At 39.6% G+C, this 22143-nt stretch overlaps 1 protein-coding gene across 1 annotated transcript in view; it reads right to left on the reverse strand.

Moving 5' to 3' along the window:
• Nucleotides 1–20507, reverse strand: part of CNN1 (calponin 1) — a 61487-nt gene extending 40980 nt beyond the window's left edge. The window contains exon 1 of the mRNA XM_070741666.1: nt 19951–20507. Within this exon, the coding sequence (XP_070597767.1) occupies nt 19951–20013 (63 nt within the window). The 5' untranslated portion in view covers nt 20014–20507. The remainder of the gene's footprint in view (nt 1–19950) is intronic.
• Between the last annotated feature and the right edge of the window lie 1636 nt (nt 20508–22143).

The following is a 22143-nucleotide window of genomic DNA, read 5'->3' on the forward strand; positions in this document are numbered from 1 at the left end:
TTGAAACACCGATAATAATTGAAAGCATTAACCTTACCTCTTTTCTCTTTTGAAAAATAAGTTGTATAAATTGATTGGATCGACTGTTACATATTGAACTAACCCTTAAAGAGTAATTTGATTGATTGATTAGATATTGAATAGATTGATTAGGTATTGAATTAAGCATTAGAAAACTAAAACTTATCACAAATGGCAACTCAACAAACATTAACTAAGTCGTTGAGAAGGGGTAATTTAACCTTACTATCACCAGCTGTGCAGAAATCCTCATCGACCTCCGATATTGTTACAGGAGAGATTAAAGATCAGACACCCTCGCTTCAAAGTTTACAAAATTCCCTAGACAAAATTCAAGAATTTATGATAAAACAACAGGAGTCCTCTAACCAAACCCAAGAAACTATAATTAAAAACCATCAGGAGACACAAAAAAAATTCGAGGAAGTAAATGAAAATTTTGCCAAATTTAATAATATAATAGAAAGTGTTAAAGAAGCAGTAGACCAACAGGAAATTAAAATACAGCAAGTGGAAGAGACAACCGAGGCGAATAAGTTAAGATTAACTAAAAACGAAGAAGACCTCAGGAGGGTAAACAAAGATTTAGAAGGGGCCATTGCCCAATTAGAATTTGAAAAAGCCTCATTTTATCTTAGGCTACAAAATATACCAGAAGAAAAAGGGGAGAACTTGTTTGTGACCGTAGTTGAACTCTTTGCTGAAGAGTTAAAAATAAATGAAAACGAACTAATTAACCACGTAGACGAGGTATATCGAGTGCAAACTAATTACGCACGTCGCCATCAACTCCCCAGAGAGGTCCACCTTAGATTCACTAAAAAAACCCTGAGAGATGAGATATATAGGAATACCAGAGGGGTCTTAACGTATAAAGGAAAAGACATCATTGTATTGAAACAAATACCCAAAAGAATTAGGGAACGAAGGAGGGATTACCATTACTTTACAAACAAATTAATAAAAAACGAGATACAATTTAGATGGTTAGTGCCAGAGGGGGTAATGGTAACGTGGAAGGGGAAGAAAATAAATATAGAAACACTAGAACAAGCAGACAAATTTATTCGAGAACATCTGAAGAAAGAAGGGGAAAGTAGCACGGAACTGGAGACAACAAGCCAAGAGGAGGGAGAGATAGAGGAAGAGAGAACAGACAAGATAAGCAAGGGGAAAGGGGAGAAAACAGAAAACTATAGAGAGCTTAGAAGCAGCAAAAGGGCAAGATAGTTGACGAAGAATGAATAAAGAAATTAAATTATTTTCGGTGAATATAAATGGAATGAACTCTCCTCAAAAAAGAGGACAAACATTTACAAAACTAATAAAACAAAATCTAGATGTAATATGCCTTCAGGAAGTCCATGTAAAGAAAAAGGATAAGAAAGTATTGGAATACCCGAAACTGGGGAAACTATTCACATCACTTGCAAATGAAAAAAAAAGAGGAATTGCAATATATATTAAAAGCTGGTTAAATCCAAAAGTAATTGACAGTGATGAAGAGGGTAGAATACTTATAATAGAAATCGAAATTAATTTAAAAAAGAAACTAATTTAATTGTGATTTATGCTCCCAATAAAGACCAAAAATCTTTTTATAAAAAGTTGTACCAAAAAATAATAAAAATTGAAAAAGGAAACATCTGTGTGATTGGGGACTTTAATATAATAATAGATTATGACAAAGACTATAAAGGTAAAGAAAAGAGTAAAAAGAAAAAAACTATACCAGAAAAACTCAAAGATATTATAGAAGAATTTAAAGGATACATGGAGGGAAAGACACAGGGATGAATGTAAATATACTTATTATTCACACCCACACGACTCATGGTCTAGATTGGACATGATATGGACAAACATAGAATTATAACAAGAGATAATATCAGCAGAAATAGAACCTAACTTTTGGGCAGACCACAATCCAGTAAGTATTGTAATTAGAGGAAACCAAACCAAAAAAAATAGATGGACAATGAATACAAAAATTATACAAGAAAACAAATACAAAGAATTTTCAAAAAAAGAATTAGATATCTTTCTAGAAAAAAATTGGAATGAAGACACAACCATACAAAATATATGGGACACAACCAAAGCATATATAAGGGGGATAACCATTGCATACACTAGTAAAAAAAATAAGGATAAAAATAGGGAGATGAGAGAAAATCAAAAAGAATTAGAACAAATAGAAGCCGAATGGATAAAAGATCCAAAAAAAATCGAACTAAAAGAAAAAAGAGATGTAATTAAACACAAGATTAACTTGATAGCACAGGAAGAAATAGCCCAAAAAATCAAAAGTGTAAAACAAAACTACTTCGAACATGCAAACAAACCGGGAAGGTGGCTTGCCTATAAAATTAAAAAACAGAAAGAGAAGAAATATATCCAACAACTGGAAGATGAAAAGGGGAAAAAACAAATTGATATAGAAGGAAAAAAAAGATAATACAAAACTATTTTCAACAGCTATATAGGAAAGATGATATAAAAGAGGAAGAAATAGATCAATATCTGAACGAGATTGAACTACCCCAAATATCGGAGACCAACATAGATAGACTGGATAAAACCATAACTATGACAGAATTAGAGCTAGCAATTAAAAAACAAAACAATAACAAAACCCCAGGAGTAGATGGAATACCAGCCGAATATTACAAAGAAATATACGAACCAGTCAAAAAATTATTACTACAGATGCTGAATGAGGTGTTAGATAAAGGAGCAATGCCTGAATCCTGGAAGGAAGGGTTAATAACACTAATACCAAAAGATTTGGAACAAAGATATTTAATAAAACAATACAGACCAATTGCATTACTAAACTCAGATTACAAAATTTTCACAACAATATTAGCAGAAAGGTTTAAAGGGATAATTAACGAAATCATACATACGGACCAGAACGGTTTTTTACCAAACAGAAATATAAAAAATAATCTGAGAAACATTATAAATATTTTAGAATACTATGAGGCAAACCCAGGAAAGAATTTGGCATTAATATTTTTAGATGCGGAAAAAGCATTCGATAATTTGAATTGGAACTTCTTTATTAAACAACTGACCAAAATGAAATTTAAAGAAAAATTTATAAAAGCAATCAAGACGATATACTCTACACAATCGGCAAAAGTTATAATAAACGACCAATTAACGCAAAATAGAAAAATAGAAAAGGGAGTACGGCAAGGATGCCCCCTTTCCCCATTAATATTTATTTTGGCCATAGAAATCTTATTAAATCAGATAAGGTTAAATAAAAATGTTAAAGGATTAAATTTGAAAGGACAAGAATACAAAATTCAGGCATTTGCCGATGATCTAGTATTCAATATAGAAGATCCAATTGAATCAGGGGAAGTTTTATTAAAGGAGATTACTGAATTCGGAAAAGTAGCAGGACTTAAAATTAATAAACAAAAAACCAAAATACTGACAAAAAATTTAACAAATACAGAGAAGAAAATATTAGAAGACAGATTAGGCCTACAAATAGTAAAAACAGTTAAGTATTTGGGAATAAAATTAACAGCAAAAGCAATCACAATAAAGGAAGATAATTATACGGTTTTAATAAAAGAAATAAAAAAGAAATTAGAAAAATGGAACAAATTGCCTATCTCGCTCATAGGTAGAATCTCAACAATAAAAATGTCCATCTTACCCAAGATTCTATATCTATTTAGGACGATTCCAATTATATTAAGAAAGGACTTTTTTCAAAAATTAAATAGAATGATTACAAAATTCGTCTGGGCCGGAAAAAAACCTAGAATTAGAATACAATATCTACAAGATAATATCAAACAAGGAGGATTTGCACTACCAGATTTCGAATTATATTATAATGCAGCAATTATGGATTGGTTGAAAGATTGGTTTAAACTGGAAAATAAAAGACTATTAATACTGGAAGGACACGATATGAGAACAGGGTGGCATGCTATCCTGTGGGAAAATAAAGAACAAACACATAGTTATTTCAAACAACATATAATAAGAAACTCGTTATACACAACTTGGAAAAAAATCAAAAAAATGTACTACCACCAAATCCCCAAATGGTACTCGAGCTTAGAGGCGACGATATACCCAAACTCAAGAGAACTAAACAAAATGTTAAATTATTATCAAACATTAGAAAAAAATGGGGAATTAAAAACCAGGGAACAATTAGAAAAAATTGGAATCAAAATTGATTGGTGGGCGTATAACGTAATTCAATCAAAACATCAAGAAGGGAAAAGGAAGGAAATACAAATAAAAGAGATAGAATTAGATAAGATAATTTTAGGCCAAGAAAAGAAAATGATTTCCAAAATATATAGATATATGCTACACTACAAAATGGAGGAACACATAGTTAAAAATAGTATACATAGTTGGGGCAAAAATTTTGGGTATAGCATAGATTTAGATAAGTGGGAATCAATTTGGATCAAAAACTATAAATTAACAAAATCTACAGCTTATAAGGAAAACATATACAAAATGTATTATAGGTGGCACCTTCCACTGGCAACGTTAGCCAAAATGTATAAAGGAACAAGCCCAAAATGTTGGAGGTGTAAAAAAATGGGGACCTACTACCACATTTGGTGGACCTGCCCAAAAATGAAAAAATTCTGGAACAAAATGCAGAATTGGATAGAAGAGATTTTACAAATGAAGATAAATAAAAAACCTGAAGCCTTTCTCCTGGGAATTATAGATCAAAAAATTGAAAAAAACAAACATTACTTATTAATTCATATATTGACAGCAATTAGAATAACGATAGCTCAAAATTGGAAGCAACCCGAACCACCTGAAGACGATTTGATAATTAAAAAAATATTAGACTGTGCTGAATTTGACGCACTAACAATTAAATTAAAAAATAAAGAAGATTCCGAACACGATAAAACCTGGATACATCTTTATAACTGGTTTAAGAAAAGAAATAAAACTCAAAAGAAAAAACCAAATTAACAATACTTTATATCCTTTTTATTACATAGGGAAAAAAAATACAAAAGACATATATACAAAAAACCTTTTTATAAAGAAAGATCTGTATGATATTAAAGAAATTGAATATGAATAAAAGAAGGCGGATAAGAAAGAATTAAATGATTTAAAGAACAGTGACAATCTACAAGAGAAAATGGTATACGCTGAGGACACAACATACTTCACCAGAAAATAATTTAAAACCAAAAATCATTCAAAACTTACCTCCTGAAGGGAATACAAATACAAATATTATAAAATATGCTAAGTGAATAGTTATTGTTATTAATGTACTTAAATAAGCAATTAGATCTTTTTTTAAGAATATTTTTTTTGTTTGTTTGTTTGTTTGTCATGTTTGTTTGTTTGTTTATTTGTTATGCGTTGATTTAGCCTTGTATTAATATAAAACATATATTGTATGTAAATGTGTATATATTTGTAATAAAAATTTTATTAAAAAAATAGAAATATGGGACATACTTCAGGCTCATTGTTAAGTCAGTGAAATCTCATTGTTAAGAAGTGAAATCTCCTGGGTAATATCATAAAGCTCTCATGCATACTGGCTGGTGCCTGAAATAATTCTAAAGCATACCATGAGCAGAAAGTGCTCATCTGGCCCTATACAAATAGGCACAAATAATGCAATCTGAATACTGCAAAAATTAGTTGCAATTACAAATATGTGTACCTAGACTTCTGTGAATTAAAGGGAAAAAATGAAGCTTATCTATATGTTGCTTGGCAGAAAGAATGAAAACTTAGATCCATGAATGAAGATATGGGCCTCTGCTGTTAAAGATGTTAAAATGTTTATGTGGAACTGTGTAATTTGTGTTGTGGCTAATCCAAGCTCAGGTTTCAACTGTCAAGTTGATCCATGCAGTTTGAAGCTGAACATAGCAATTGCAACTACTTTCAACATATTAATTACTGGAAGGAATTTTGGATTACGTATTCTAAAATAATTAATTGGATAAATGTCCAAACTCACAACTATCAAACAAATGAATCAGTTCTAAAATCAAATTTAAATTGTATAACTAGAATGTAATTCTTTCACTCTCATATTCACAACATTTTAAAAGAGAAAATATTACAGCTACTAATTGAATGCAGAAATCTATATGTTGTTACAAGTACAGTGGTACTTCTACTTAAGAACTTAATTCGTTCCGTGACCAGGTTCTTAAGCAGAAACATTCTTAAGTAGAAGCAATTTTTCCCATAGGAATCAATGTAAAAGCAAATAATGCGTGCAAACCCATTAGGAAAAAAAATAAAATCTTGGAATTTGGATGGGAGCAGGAGGAGGAGGAGGAGGAAGAGGAGGAGGACAGTCATTGCCGAAGGAAGAAGGGAAGGTGAGGGGAAACAAAAAAATCCAAAACTTTAAGGCTTAAAAAAAAAAAGAGGGACTCTGAGGCGGCGAGGAGGAGCATACACCTGGCGTGAGGTGCCTCCCATACACTGGCTGTTGCTGCTGCAACCTGTTGCCTCTTCCTTCCCATGCTGAAGGGCCCCCCTCTCCTCTCGCTCGCTCACTTTGTAGCTGGTGCCTTTCCTTCACCGTGGTGACTCCTTGGCTGCCCAGAGCGAAGGGAGTGTTTCTTTTCTCTGGGCGCGGCAGAGGTTTATTCCCTGTCTAAGTGCCCAGAGAAAGGAAAATGCTTTGTTCGCTCTGGACTGCCAAAGCCTCCTTAAGCGCCACTGTAAGGCTCCTCTGGCAGCCCAGAAAAGCCCGAGATGCCCAGGATTAAAGGGGGAATGGCAGGAAACGGGCCAGGCCTTCGTGCCACTCTCAAATTTCCTGGGAAATTTTTCTGGGCTTGGGTTCTTAAGTAGGAAATGGTTCCTAAATAGAGGCAAAAAAATCTTGAACACCCGGTTCTTATCTAGAAAAGTTCTTAATTAGAGGTGTTCTTAAGTAAAGGTACTACTGTACTAGATTTTTGTAAAAAGCTATAGAAACATTTAATTATTTCCATTAGCTATCTAGGCATTTTCCATATATCTGCACTCTAGATATGGTAGCATTAGGGAATACCAGCACTGAGCACATCAATAGAGAAGCAACTTAGTGATATTCGATCTGCCAAACTGCTGGCAGCTGGTTATCAGCAGAAGTAGCCTGCAGTATTGCACTCTAACCACTGCGCCACTGTGACTCATGATTGTTGGAAGCTTTGGCTTTTGTGACTGATTATCTGAATTTATCACATGATGTTAATGGGACATTGTTCTCACAGGAATGCCTGTCACAGACTGTTCTGTGTTTTAAACTTTGCTTTTGACCTAAGAAGGGGAAGCAAGTTTGGATCGGGATCTATTCCAAAAAATCTCTGACAGCAGCTTCACAGATGCAAACAATTGCAAGTCATGGATATCAAGCAAAAATGTTGCCAATAGCAGCAGCTTCTCATGCCAAGCACTGTAAATATTGTGCTAGAAACTTCTCTTGCATTCTTAAAATCATCTCTAATACTTTCATTTCTTCTGCTCCACAATAAGGGTCATGCCACGTTTGGTAAATTATAATTTCATAAAGAAACTAGAGTCTGTAATATTAATAAAGAAAGAGGAGGATCCCTCTGAATTAGACACCATTGAAGGAGATTTAGATATAGGGACATTTTCTAGATACACTATTCCATGCCTGCTTGTTGCTTTGTCTTGATCAACTCCAGATTAAATCTGAGACTTTCATATATATTGAAGGATTTCAGCTTGTGTCCTTGGTTTGGTGAGGGAGATTCCTGTCCCTTCATACATTCCCTTTCTGATTACGTAGATTTTTTCCCCATTTTTCTAATAAAATTTAATAAAATTCCTCCTGCCCATTTTTTTCTGAAGAACAGATCTCTTATGTAGTTTGTTATGCAGCAGTTCTACCTGCTCCCTTTATCAAGGGAGCAGGAATCAAGTCCATCTTTTGCCTTTCTAACAGAAAATATTTATTTTCCAAGACCAATTTTTAAAAGAAGAAACTATTATAACACAACAAATTTACAACCATGGTGCAAAATAAATAATAACAAACACTTCTAGAGAAAAGCCTGACGCAATAACGCAGGAGAGGAACCTGATTATTTCTGCAAGCCATGACTATTGTTGAAAAGGTAGCATCCTTATTGAATATAGCGGAAGGAGCAGCTAAGATGATTAATCATTGGTATTACAAGATGCAATACAATGCAAAAGACAGGGGGTACCTCAAAAGGACCAAGAAGAGAATAGTCTCAGCTCATCCGAAGAGCTTTAAAGTAAAATTGAAAAGGGAAGGAGATCATTTTTAGGATTAAAACCAAAGCATAAACCCTAAGAAAACAAATAAGAACAACATAAAATAGTAAACAAAGTTGGAAGGGACTTGTAGATCTTCTAATCCAACCTTCTGCTCAAGCAGGCAACTCTACACCATTATAGCCTTAAGTTTCCTATTTATCTTTGTTGCTCTTCTCTGCATTCTTTCTAGAGTTTTTATACTGAGGTGATCAAAACTGAAAGCAACATTGCAAATCTGGTCTTACCGAGGCACTATAAAGTGGTATTAATACAGTGGTAGCTCTACCTAAGAACGCCTCTACTTAAGAACTTTTATAGATAAGAACCGGGTGTTCAAGATTTTTTTGCCTCTTCTTAAGAACCATTTTCTACTTAAGAACCCAAGCCCAGAAAAATTTCCCAGGAAATTTGAGAGCGGCACAAATGCCCAGCCAGTTTCCTGCCATTCCCCCTTTAATCCTGGCCATCTCAGGCTTTTCTGGGCTGCCAGAGAAGCCTTTTGGTGGCACTTAAGGAGCTTTGGCAGTCCAGAGTGAATTAAGCATTTTCCTTTCTCTGGGTATTTGGAGAGGGAATAAACCTCTGTCAGCGGTCAGAGAAAAGAAACACTCCCTTTGGTCTGGGCAGCCCAGAACGAATTGAGTGTTTTCCTTTCTCTGGGTGCTTGGAGAGGAAATAAACCACTTTGCTGTGGTGATTCCCTCACGCTGCCTTCCATACACCTGTCACGAAGTTGCCTCTAGAAGCGTCTGGGTGCAGAAAGGCAAAAGGGGGCACTTCGCCCCGGCTGGATCAACTCAGATTCAACCAAACTGAGGGGTCACCACAGTGAAGGAAAGGTGCTGGCTACAAAGCGAGTGAGCGAGAGGAGAGAGAGGAAGCAGGTAGCAGCAGCAGCCACCTTTCAGTCAAAGGAGCGGGAGGTTCCCCCCCTCTTGCGCACCTGGGTTTCTCTCTCTGGTGCAGTGTATGGGAGGCAGCCTCGCGCCGGGTGTATGGGAGGCATGTGCTCCTCCTCACCGCCTCAGAGTCCCTCTTTGTTTTTTTAAGCCTAAAAATTTTGGATTTTTTAAATTCACCTCACCTCACCTTCATCCTTCGGCAGCGACTGTCCTCCTCCTATTCTTCTTCCTCCTCCTCCTACCCAAATTCTGAGCTTTTATTTCTTTCCTAATGGGTTTGCATACATTATTTGCTTTTACATTGATTCCTATGGGAAAATTTGCTTCTACTTACAAACTGTTCTGCTTAAGAACCTGGTCACGGAACAAATTAGGTTCTTAAGTAGAGGACTACTATACTTTGTGTGGTCTTGATTCTATTACTCTGTTAATGCAGCCTAGGGGTCCATTGCCAGATGCAGACAATGAGGAAGAAGGGGGTGAGAAGGCAGAGACACTCAGATACATTAACAGAAGATGCAGGAACCAAATATAGGGTCAACATTAAGGGCTCAGATGCCTGTACACTAATGCTAAAAGTATGGGGAACAAACTACCTAACTCTGTTGTTTCTTCCCCTACCTCCAAAATCTTCAACTTTAAATTATCTACTGTTGATCACTCCCCTTTTCTAAGAGGTCTGTAAGGGGCGTGCATAAGCGCACTGTTGTGCCTACCATCGCTGTACTTCTGTCCTATTATCCTTTTTATCACTTCTTTATACTTTGTTATGCTAACACAAAATATAATTCTATTCTTGTTTGACAAATATTACAAATACAACAAACAAACACAGAGAGCCTGAAGTGCTGGTACATGATAGCAAATACTATACTGTATTGTTGCCTTTACTGAAACCTGGTGGGATGAAACCCATGATTGAAACATACTGTTAGAAGGTATAAATTGTTCAAAAACAACAGACTCAACAAAAGAGGAGTTAAATTGTATGTAAAGAATTATTACACCTCTTTAGAAATATTCACAATACCAAAGATGAAAGCCTTCTTGAAAGTGTTTGTTTGTTTGTTTGTTTGTTTGTTTGTTTATTTATTTATTTATTTATTTATTTATTTATTTATTTATTTATTAGATTTGTATGCCGCCCCTCTCTGTAGACTCGGGGCGGCTCACAACAACAATAGAACAATTCAAGACAAATCTAATAATTTAAAAAACATTTTAAAAAACCGTTATTAAAGCAGACATACAGTGATCCCTCGATTTTCGCGATCTCGTTCTTCGCGAAACGCTATATCGCGATTTTTCCACCCGATGACGTCACTCTCTTCCTTCCTTTCTCATCTTTCTTTCTCTCTCTCTTTCTCTATCTTGCTTCTTCCTCTCTCACACTCTCTTCCTCCTTCTCTCATCTCTTTCTTTCCTTCTCTCTCTTTCTCTATCTCTCCCCCTCTTGCTGGCGGGCGGCGGGTGGGCGGGCGCATCAGCGAGGAGCCGGGGTTTCCCCTTTGCGTGGGCGGTGGGGAAACCCCGATCTTTGTCTGCTCGCTGCTGCTGCAGGCAGGCAGGCGGCGGACAAGCGGCAGGCGGACAAGCGGCAGGCGGACAAGCGGCAGGCGGACAAGCGAGGCGGTGGACAAGTGGCAGGCGGACAAGCGAGGCGGCGGACAAGCGGCGGGCGGACAAGCGGCGGGCAGGCAAGCGGCGGGCGGACAAGCGGCGGGCGGACAAGCGGCGGGTGGACAAGCGGCGGGCAGGCAAGCGGCAGACAAGCGGCGGGCGGACAAGCGGCGGGCAGGCGGGTAGGCAGGCGGTGGACAAGCGGCGGGCGGACAAGCGGCGGACAAGCGGCGGGCGGACAAGCGGCGGGCGGACAAGCGAGGCGGCGGACAAGCGGCGGGCAGACAAGCGGTGGGCAGGCAAGCGGTGGACAAACAGCGGGGGGACAAGTGGCGGGCAGGCAAGCGGCGGACAAGTGGCGGGTGGACAAGCGGCGGGCAGGCAAGCGGCGGACAAGTGGCGGGCGGACAAGCGGCGGGCAGGCGGGCAGGCAGGCGGTGGACAAGCGGCGGGCGGACAAGCGGCGGACAAGTGGCGGGCGGACAAGCGGCGGGCACGGCAGCAGCGAGAAGCTGAAGATCGGGGTTTTCCCTTTGCGTGGGTGGCGGGGAAACCCGGATCTTCGGCTCCTCGCTGCTGCGGCGCTGCCGAGCAGATCAGCTGCTGGGCGGCGGAAGGAACCTTCCCTGGGTCTTCCCAGGTGCAGAAGTAAAAACACCATCTGCGCATGCGCGGCCATGGAAAAAAGGGCGCGCATGCGCAGATGGTGTTTTTACTTCCGCACCACTATATTGCGAAAAATCGAGTATCGCGAGGGGTCTTGGAACGTAACCCTTGCGATACTTGAGGGATCACTGTACACACAAACATACCATACATGAATTGTGTAGGCCCGGGGGAGATGTCTCAATTCCCCCATGCCTGACAGCAAAGGTGGGTTTTAAGGAGTTTATAAAAGGCAAGGAGGGTGGGAGCAGTTCTAATCTCAGGGGGGAGCTGGTTCCAGAGGGTCAGGGCTGCCACAGAGAAGGCTCTTCCCCTGGGACCCGCCAAACAACATTGTTTAGTTGCCGAGACCTGGAGAAGGCCAACTCTGTGGGACCTAACCGGTCACTGGGATTCGTGCTGCAGAAGGCGGTCTCGGAGATATTCTGGTCTGATGCCATGAAGGGCTTTATAGGTCATAACCAACACTTTGAATTGTGACCGGAAATTGATCGGCAACCAATGCAGACTGCGGAGTGTTGGTGTAACATGGGCATACCTTGGGAAGCCCATGATTGCTCTCGCAGCTGCATTCTACGGAGAGGGGCGGCATACAAATTTAATAAATCAATAAATAAATTCTGCACGATCTGAAGTTTCCAAACACTTTTCAAAGGTAGCCCCATGTAGAGAGCATTACAGCAGTCAAATCTCGAGGTGGTGAGGGCATGAGTGACTGTGAGCAGTGAGTCCCAGTCCAGATAGGGCCGCAACTGGTGCACCAGGCGAACCTGGGCAAACACCCCCCTCGCCACAGCTGAAAGATGGTTCTCTAATGTGAGCTGTCGATCACGGAGGACGCCCAAGTTGCGGACCCTCTCTGAGGAGGTCAATAATTCCCCCCCCCCCTGGTTATGGATGGACAGATGGAATTGTCCTTGGGAGGCAGAACCCACAGCCATTCTGTCTTATCCGGGTTGAGTTTAGTCTGTTGACACCCATCCAGACCCCAACAGCCTCCAGGCATTGGCACATCACTTCCACTGCTTCATTGACTGGACATGGGGTGGAGATGTACAACTGGGTATCATCTGCATACTGATGATACCTCACCCCATGCCTCTTGGATGATCTCACCCAGCGGTTTCATGTAGATATTGAATAGCAGGGGGAGAGGACCGACCCCTGAGGTACCCCACAAGAGAGTAACCTTGAAGTCGATCTCTGACCCCCCAGTAACACCAACTGCGACCGACCAGAGAGGTAGGAGGAGAACCACTGAAGAACAGTGCCTCCCACTCCCAACCCCTCCAGCCGGCGCAGAAGGATACCATGGTCGATGGTATAGAAAGCCACTGAGAGGTCAAGAAGCATCAGGACAGAGGATAAACCCCTGTCCCGGGCCCGCCAGAGATCATCCATCAACGCTACCAAAGCAGTTTCCATGCATTAGCTGGGCCTGAATCCTGACCATTGAGGGCCTAGATAATCAGCTTCTTCCAAGGACCGCTGCAGCTGGAGCACCACCACCTTCTCAACAACTTTCCCCATAAAGGGAAGGTTGGAGACTGGCCGATAGTTGTTAAGAATGGCTGGATCCAGGGAAGGCTTCTTGAGGAGGAGGTGCACAAGTGCCTCCTTGTAGGGATCCAGAAAGGACCCCATCCCCAAAGAAGCGTTGACAATCTCCTGGACCAGCCTGGAGGGACACAGATCCAGTAAGCAGGTGGCGGAACTCACAGCTCCAATGGCCTTGTCCACTTCATCATGTGTCACCAGATCAAACTCTTCCCAGACAGGTGGAGAAGTACAGGCCCCAGTCACCTCGACTGACTCGTTGTCAGTCGACTCTGTTATCCAATTGGAGTCGAGGTCCGCCCGGATCCGAGCGATTTTATCAGTGAAAAACCTGTTAAAATCATCGGCACTACTCTGTAAGGGCTCCCCAACTCCCCCCTGGTTAAGAAGGGAGCGGGTCACCCTAAACAGAGCAGCTGGGCAGGATTCTGCTGAATCCCGGGTGAATATTAGAGGAAAAATAAACAATGTTTTTATAGGTTATGTACTATAGGCCACCTAACCAAGTAGAGGAAATAGAATAACTATTAGCTAATGAGTAAATTGAGGTGTACAGGAATCACACCACTGTAATGGGAGACTTTAGCTACCCTGATATCATCTGGGAGACAAACTTTGCAGCAAGTGGGAAATCAAACAGGCTCCTGATGTGCCTAGCTGACAACTTTGTCATGGAAAGAAAGAGGAGGGAACGAGAGGGTCAGTTATTCTACACTTAATTTTTACTAAAAGGGATAAGTTGTTTGAGAGAAGTTTGGGGGAATGTCACCTTGTCATTCTAGAACTCTCCATAATGCAAGCACAGGAAATTGAATAGTCAGACTAATGTTTTAAATTTTAAGAGAACTGATTTTAATAAGTTAAGAGGGAGATTACAAAGAATTCCATGGATGGAAATCCTAAAGGGGAAAGCAACGCAAAATGCTTGGGAAACACTGAAAAATGAGATTATAAAAGCCCAATCTGACACAATGCCACAGAGAAAGAAAAACAAGACTCAGATGAAATCAGCCTGATTGCATAAAGATTGCACTTTGATAAACAGAAAGAAAAAAAGGACATGTGTTAAAAAATGGACAGAGGGACATATAACTACTACTGTAGTCCCAAATAACCCCAATCTGCAAGGATAAAGCCAGGCAAGTCAAGGCTTTGAAAAAACTAAGACTTGCAACAAATGACAAAAATAACCAAAACGGTTTCTTTCAATATGTAGAAAATAAGAAGAAAGTCAAGAAAATGATCCACCCACTAACGGGAAAAAATCACAAGAAGGTGATGGCAGGGAGAAAGCAGAATTGCTTAATTCCTTCTTTGCATTTGTCTTTACACATAAGGAAAAAGTAGACCAGCCTATCAAAAGCAGCAACCTGGGAGACAGAACAGGAATATAGATTAAAATAGGCTAAAAACTGGTAAGAGAACACCTATCCACTGTAGATGTTCAAATCACATGGAAATCAAATCCCAGGGTTATGAAGGAGCTGGCAGATATAACCTCTGATCCACTGAATAAAATGTTTCAGAACTTCTGGAGATGGGGGAAATACTAGAGAATTGGAAATGAAGTGATGCAGTTCAAATTTAAAGGGAAAAATTGGACCCAGGAAACTGCCGACCAATCTGCATGATATCAATTCCTGGGAAAATCCTGGAAAAGAAGAGCACTTTTAAGAGAAACATTATTGTTTTCTATGATAAAGTGGTTAAATTAGTGGATCAAGGAATCACTCTGGATATAGTATACTTGGATTTCAATAAGGTATTTGATAAAGTAGGCCACAGCCTGTACATGTACATGTACATTTGGTTTTTTCTGCCAATGTGCAGGATTTTATTTTCTCACCACTGAATTGCATTTCATTTGATTCTTCTTACAACAATGTGGAATTTCTTACAACAATGTGGAAATTGACAGTACTTCTTACAACAATGTGGAATTGACAGTACTACCACCAGATGGATTTACAGTTGGCTGACCAACTGCACACAGCATGTGGTCCTCAATGGAACTACATCTACATGGAAGGAAGCATGCAGTGAGGTATTTCACGGTTCTGCCAGGGGCTCAGTATTCTTCAACATAATTAACCTAGATGAACAGATAGAAAGGAAACTCATCAAATTTGTAGATGATACCAATACCAATCATTAACACTTTGGAAGATAAACTCAGGATTCAGAAGAATCTTGACAGACCTGAGCATTGAGAATCAAATGAAATGCAATTCAGTGGTGAGAAAATAAAATCCTGCACATAGGCAGAAAAAACCAAATGTACATGTACAGAATAGGCAGTATCTGACTCACCATTAGTACTTGTGAAAGGAATGTAGGTGTGCTACAGATGCCAAAAAAAAAGCTGATGCAGCCCCTGGGTGCATCAATAGAAGGATTATGAGAAGTGATAGTATTGCTTTATACTGCAGTGGTGAGGCCACAGTTGGAATTTGCATCCAATACTGATCACCAAGATACAAAAAAAGATGCTGAGGCCCTAGAAAGAGTGTAGAGAAGAGTAACAGAGATGATAAGGTGTCTGGAGATTAATTCATACAATGAATGGTTAAGGGAATTAGGTATGTTTAAGTTAATGAAGAGTAGGGTGACATGATAGATGTCTTCCAATACTTGAAGGACTGCAAAATAAGTGTGTCCATTTATTCTCCAAAACACCTGAGGGCAGGACAAGGAGCAATGGTTGGCAGCTCGTTAAAGAGATACTCAAACTGGAATAAGAATAAATTTCCTGACACTGAGAACAATTAATAATTGCAATAGCTTGCCTCCAAGAATTGTGGGTGCTCCATCACCAGACATTTTCAAGAAAAGATTGGATAGCTATTTGTCTGGGATGAAATAAGGACTCGTGCCTTGGGCAAGTAGTTGGACTAGGAGACCCTTCTAGCCTTATGATTCTATAAATTCTGCCCTCCATTTATAATACAAAAGCAGTTAGCAGTACCTGTGAAAGATATACAAATTTGATTTTTATGAGAAAAATTTCCTTTGCATATATTCCTGAGAAATTAAAATCAGTGCTTTTTGTTTACTACCATCTCAATTCAACAGTTCCACAAAAGTTCTGTTAAGATAACTTCCATTTCGGAAAACAACCTCTAGGGGTATACTGTAGTAATTCCCCGTAGGACCTGGGGATATTTTTGTCTAATATTTGCACTAAGATATAGTATGGTAGAATTCCAAAGCTACTGAAAATGAATGTTCTAATGTATACTTAATTTCAAGTTCAGATGCACAATGCCCTTCTCTATATTTAATCACAATCTAATGATAGAAAAATATAAAATTTCCCATGGGTTTTTTTTTTCTTATTATGGGGATGTTTGAAAGAACTGGAGATATTTGAATTTTAATTATGTTTGCTCTTTCTGTGGGTTCTCACTGGATTTCTTTTTTATTCTGCCTGAAAGTTCTATAAAATTATAGAATTTAGTTATTTCAAAATCTTACATCAATTGAAAGTGTTAAGGTCTGCTTCTTTGCTTGTAGATCTTTGAGGTGAAGACTGAAACAAAATACAACATATACAAAATATGTACACAGAGCACCAGACACCTATGTAATTGGAAGAAGGTTTGGAATTTTAAAAACTGAATGGCTTTTTTTAAAAATCATTCTGGATCTTAGCATCCATAATTGTTCTGAAAGGATACATTTTTTTCTTAAGAAGAAAACAAATATTATCGCAATTAAAGGTGGTAATGTCACAGAGTAATCAACTTGCATGGGATGAAAGGGAGAAAGGTACCAGTTCTCTTTCAGAAAATCTGATTCTTTTTTCCAGAATTCACAAAAAATATTTTATTTTGATGGCTACAGATGGCGTTTATATCTTGAAGGGGAGAGTGGACCTTTGTCTATAGTATATCTGTGTGTATGTAAGGGTGTGCATGCACACACTCATATATGTACACACGTGTGTGAAGGCTGTATTGGTAGCTTCTATTACCTGGTATCTCAATGCAGCCCCTCTGCTGTTTGTTAAAATGTACACCCTGGCCAGCCATGCCCTTATTTAGAACTAGCCTTCAAAGAAACCCCAAAACTGACCATATATGGTGAGTCTGTTGCTGCCGAGACTCCAGCAAGACAGGCCAGAGAGGAGCTGTGGAGGGGGAGGGAAGAGACTGGTCTTTGGCTAGAACCAGCCCTCATGGGAAAGGCTGGGCATCAGGAGAGAAATCAGGGCCTCCTGGCTAATCCACAAAGGCTCTGCTCTATCTAATGATGAGGAATTGCTAGGGAAGCTGTCTTATCCCCAGCCAAGCCATGGTCCATCTAGCTCATTGACTGGGGATAGGATGCATTCCTGAGCTGTTCCTGACCGATTAGGGAGTCAGTTAGAGATGCTAACTGACTTTGATGTGCAATTCATTGACTCTCTGGACAGTATCTAAAGGATACTCTGATCAGAGCTGGACAGACGCTCTTACATCCAAGGATGTAGATGAGTGTTCCCCACACATATTCAAAAAACAATCAGGCTAAGTTACAAAGGGAAAAAAAGCCTGCTGATCAGCTCTTGTTTCCAATGCGATTTAGAATAAAAGGGCATGACATAGACAAGGAGGCAGCAAAAGATAACAAAGTCCTAACTTGAAGGCCTGCCAAGCGTCTAACAGCTGTTTCTGCTAAGGACAAAAGTGTAGGACACTTTGCTGCCCAATAAATTGAGCACAATCCTCATAGTCCTGTTGATGTTTTCCCTCACAAATCATAAAATGAAAGGAAGAACACAAGTCTAGGTTTGATCTTGGGTGGGGAATCTTTCTGCTCGATTGTAACTATGCAGCTCCTGTACTGGTGGGAGGAAAAGGTATTGGGAGGACATAAACAAATCAGCCATGGCCATTCCCTCAGTTTCTTTTATTTTAATCATGTTTTCCCTTCTGGAAGCCACCTAAAATAGCAAGTAAGGGTCCCTCCAAAATCAGGGGTTTGCCTTCCCCCATGATTCAAGTATCTTATGACTTATGACTATATGACTATAACTTGTTGCTTGTATCCTTAAGATTTTTTATTAATATTGATTATTTCCTCATTGCTTATTTGACATCTATAACCATTAAGTGTTGTACTTCATGATTCTTGACAAACATATCTTTTTCTTTTATGTACACTGAGAGCATCTGCACCAAAGACAAATTCCTTGTGTGTCCAATAACACTTGGCCAATAAAGAATTCTATTCTATTCTATTAGCTCTATGTTAGCTGTTTTCCATTCAATGATGCCTCAGACCAATAATCTGAAATGGCTGCCTCATTATGTCTTTAGTGAAGAATCATTGATAGCGAATGGGAGTTCCGTCACATCATGCTTCTTGGGCTTTCCACTATTTTACTAATCTTCATCTTTCCAGCTCTCTGATATCTGAGGCAAGAGAAGCCTCATGCACATAGTAACATGGGTCCCTGGACATGCTAAGCCATAATTACTCAGCCTCTATAGAGCGGAACACATGACTTATGGAATATCTTGTTAATAAATCACGCAAGAAAAGAGTTGGAATATATCTTGGGGATCATCTAGTCCAAACCCTTGATTATAGAAGGAATTTATTACTACAGTATTCTCAATAGATGAACCTTTGAGTTCTCTTTAAACAACTCTAGCAAGGGAGACTTGTGAATCTTGTTGGCTCTCAAATCTCATCTCCAAATTTACTGATATGATGTAGGCCTGTAGGAAGGGATTTTATGCAGACAGAGGTTCAAAATACCTCTGTTTGCAATCTGTGTATATATATATTAAGATGGGAAACAAGCATTGTAAGAGCAAAAACTAATTACAAGTCACCCCTGAACCTCCAGAGTTCAGTCTGGTCAATACTTTGTTGCAAGACTGCTTTGGATTCGATATTTACCAGCTTGAATATACAGAAATTAATTTTTGGAAAGAATAAAAAGATCAATAGCAAATAATTAGAACTGTAGTCTAAAGTTGACTTATTTTGAATTAAGTTCTGTGTACATCAGAATTCACCATAAAATCTAATTTTATATTTATTAGGCTGGGGTGGAATTGGGCTTGTCCCCAGGGTTCTGGAGGAACTGCTTCTGTAATTGTGACAGGTGCACAGCATTCCCCAACCTGGAGCCATCCAAATATATTGTTCATATTAGTGAACAACTCTCATGGGGTGGGATGATGCTGGGCCAGGGATTGGAATTGTGTGTTGATGCAAAGTCCTAGACTTTGCCTGAAAGTGAGGTTTGTTGAATTCAGTGGCCATTACTTAATATTTAAAGCACAGCTATAAACCTCCACTGGCCAGAATATTTATTCACATGACCAAAAGCTAACTTCTGAGAGTTCAACAAACAGACATTATAAATATCATAAAACAGAGAATGGAAAGCCTCATGTGTACAATTCTCTTTCTATACTGTTAAGGGACAAAAATTGTATCATATCAATTGTTCTGTATTTGTAAAATGGATACAATCATAACTTTCCAGACATATAATAGAATTAGTAAAAATGCAGCTCATGGGTATTAACATTTTCTTTCACTATTCCATTCTCTCTATCCCTGCTCCAAAGTTTACTCTACAATTTTCCCAGCCTCAGTCCATCTCCCGCCTGTAATATTAGGATACAGGAGAAGATTAGTTTGAAACATGGAAATTGAAAGGAGAGGGTGTCTGTGAAATGCTTGGAATGTTTGAGAAGAGCTGCACCAAAGCAGTGCATTTCTCTCCGTTGGTCCCCAGATTTTTCATAGAGGCAAACAGTCATTTGCACTTCTCCAGTCCTAGGATTGATTCAGTCCCATCCCCAACTTGAAAAAGTGCCCTTCCATGGGATACTCGAAATCCCTCTCTCACACATATACAAACACCTAGCATCTTGGCTACCCTTACCTTACTCTTGACTTCAGCTGACATGCCATAGGCTGGGCCCCTGTTGAAATGTGTTGCAGACATGATGGGGAGGGGGCGTGTGGTGTTGTTGCTCAGTGCGGCTCTCTGCTTCCCTGGTTGCACGTCGGATCTGACTCTCCAGAGCTTTCCCTGCAAGAGTTTAAAAACTCTTCGCTCTGGCACTCTCCCCCTTCTCCGGTCTGAGGAGTTCTTCCATTGGCTAGGCTGCGTGGCCAATCGCCACCTGCCAAGGATGCTGATGTCAGCCTGATGGTATTAAGAAGCTATGGTGTCATTTTTTCCACCTTGAGAGGCTTGGGGGGCATCCAGTTTTGTTGCTGACTCGATTTCCTGATGGATGGAGATTCTAAATATTTACAGAAGCCCAAGCATGTGTGAAATGGGGAAATGCTGGTGGATCTGATTGGCAGAGCATCCCCTGCCCACAGCTCTTTCTCCCTCCCAACTTGCCTGCTCTGCTACTTCTGTATTACTCCACTTCTATTTCATGCTTCCATGTAGCCCTCCTGCCTTTCACAATTCCCTCCCCTCTCTCCTTTGAAGTAGCTTCGAGCATCCATCGAGACCACTCACTTTCCTTTTCATGTAACCAAGCCTCAAAAGAATGAGCTAGAAAAACAAAATCCAGTCACTCAGAGGGCAGCACTGTCTGGCCAAGCCTCCTTGACTCTACACTAGTTCCTTTTGCTTTGTCTTCTTCTCTGAGTTTTGGGTCTCGGGTTATTTTGGCATTGAGAGTTGGCATCTTTTCTAGCAAAACACTTTTGCAAACTATCATGTGATAAACTATCAAAGGTTTAACTCTTCATTCTTCCCCAGCAGCAACAACCAGCTGCTGATTCATTTGTAGTCAAAACACAGATTTACCGGGTGGGGGAAAGTAAAAACTTTACAATTTAAGTACCAGGCTATAATTCTCCTAGTGAGAATAGAGGAGACAAATAGGAAGAGACAACTTGTCCTCAACTAATCACTTGTTATGATTCAGTGAAACCTGCAATTACTACTAGGAATCCTCTAGACAAGGCTGGGAACTAAATTTCAAGAGTGAAGAGATTAAAGAAATTAGCATGAACAGAAAAGAGAATTCAGTAGCATATTTCAGGGATTTTTTACTAGTTTAGTATTCCTTCACTGACATTAATATCCTATCAATAAATACTATTATTTTTCACCTGGTTTAAGCCATCAGGAATTGAATGTCTACATTTTTGCTTTTGGTTCTAGATCCCTAAAGTGGGTGGGAAACAGCCAGTTCTCCCATAGCTAAACCCAGGCAGCTAAAATTTCCTGAATTCAAGCTGATTACTTTGGAAAGTACTGTACTTGTTGATGCCTGTGGTATAATAAGATCAGACTTTTTAATCAGAGAAGACTTGAGGAGGGAGGGAAGTTGAGATTGGATCAAGGTTTTGTAACCTTGAAGGTGTGTGGACTAACTTCCAGAACTCCACATGGGGAGTTGAGGTCCACCCATCTTCAAATGGCCAAGGTTTGGAAACACTGGATAGACCAGGCTCAGTACACGGGCCTTGGCCACAGATTTTCTAAAAGGTCTCTTACTTGGAAAGAGTTGTGGAGACAAGGCTTGGATGATAACCATATCAGAAACTGAAAGGGGGACTCTTAGCTAAAAGAAACCTGCCGTGGTTTTTGGTGTTTTGGTGAGTTCCCTTTCAAAGTACTGCAACTTGAGCACATATTTTTTGTTTCTGTCATGTCAAACTTTTAGTATGAATCTGAAGCGATGTCTGTCAGTTTCTATAGCTTGGTGTTTCTCTTCCTCCCTCTGCATGAGAATTGGAGTTGAGAAGGGCTGCCTGATGCATTTTCATAAATGACTTATTTGTCTTGAGTCTCATTTATCTGAGCATTGCCTTGGTAGCAGATCTTTTGAATGCCTTTCAAGGCCATCATTTTTACTCCCTATAGTTGAGGACTGTTTGCTGGATTTATTTCCTTCTTCTCCCCTCACACATCATTTGTAAGTTGGAAATACCTGCAATCTCTCTCCTTAACATGAGATGGTTCTGGAAGAGGAGATAATGAGCGATAACAGGTGGCTGGACTAATGGGTTTAGCAATCTATGATCTAGCTAGACTTGTTACGGTTTTGTCACAGTGGATATATTCAATAGGAGCCTATCCATGTTCAAAATCAGCTGCATATGT

This window comes from Erythrolamprus reginae, chromosome 2, assembly GCF_031021105.1.
Source record: "Erythrolamprus reginae isolate rEryReg1 chromosome 2, rEryReg1.hap1, whole genome shotgun sequence".
Taxonomy (NCBI): domain Eukaryota; kingdom Metazoa; phylum Chordata; class Lepidosauria; order Squamata; family Dipsadidae; genus Erythrolamprus; species Erythrolamprus reginae.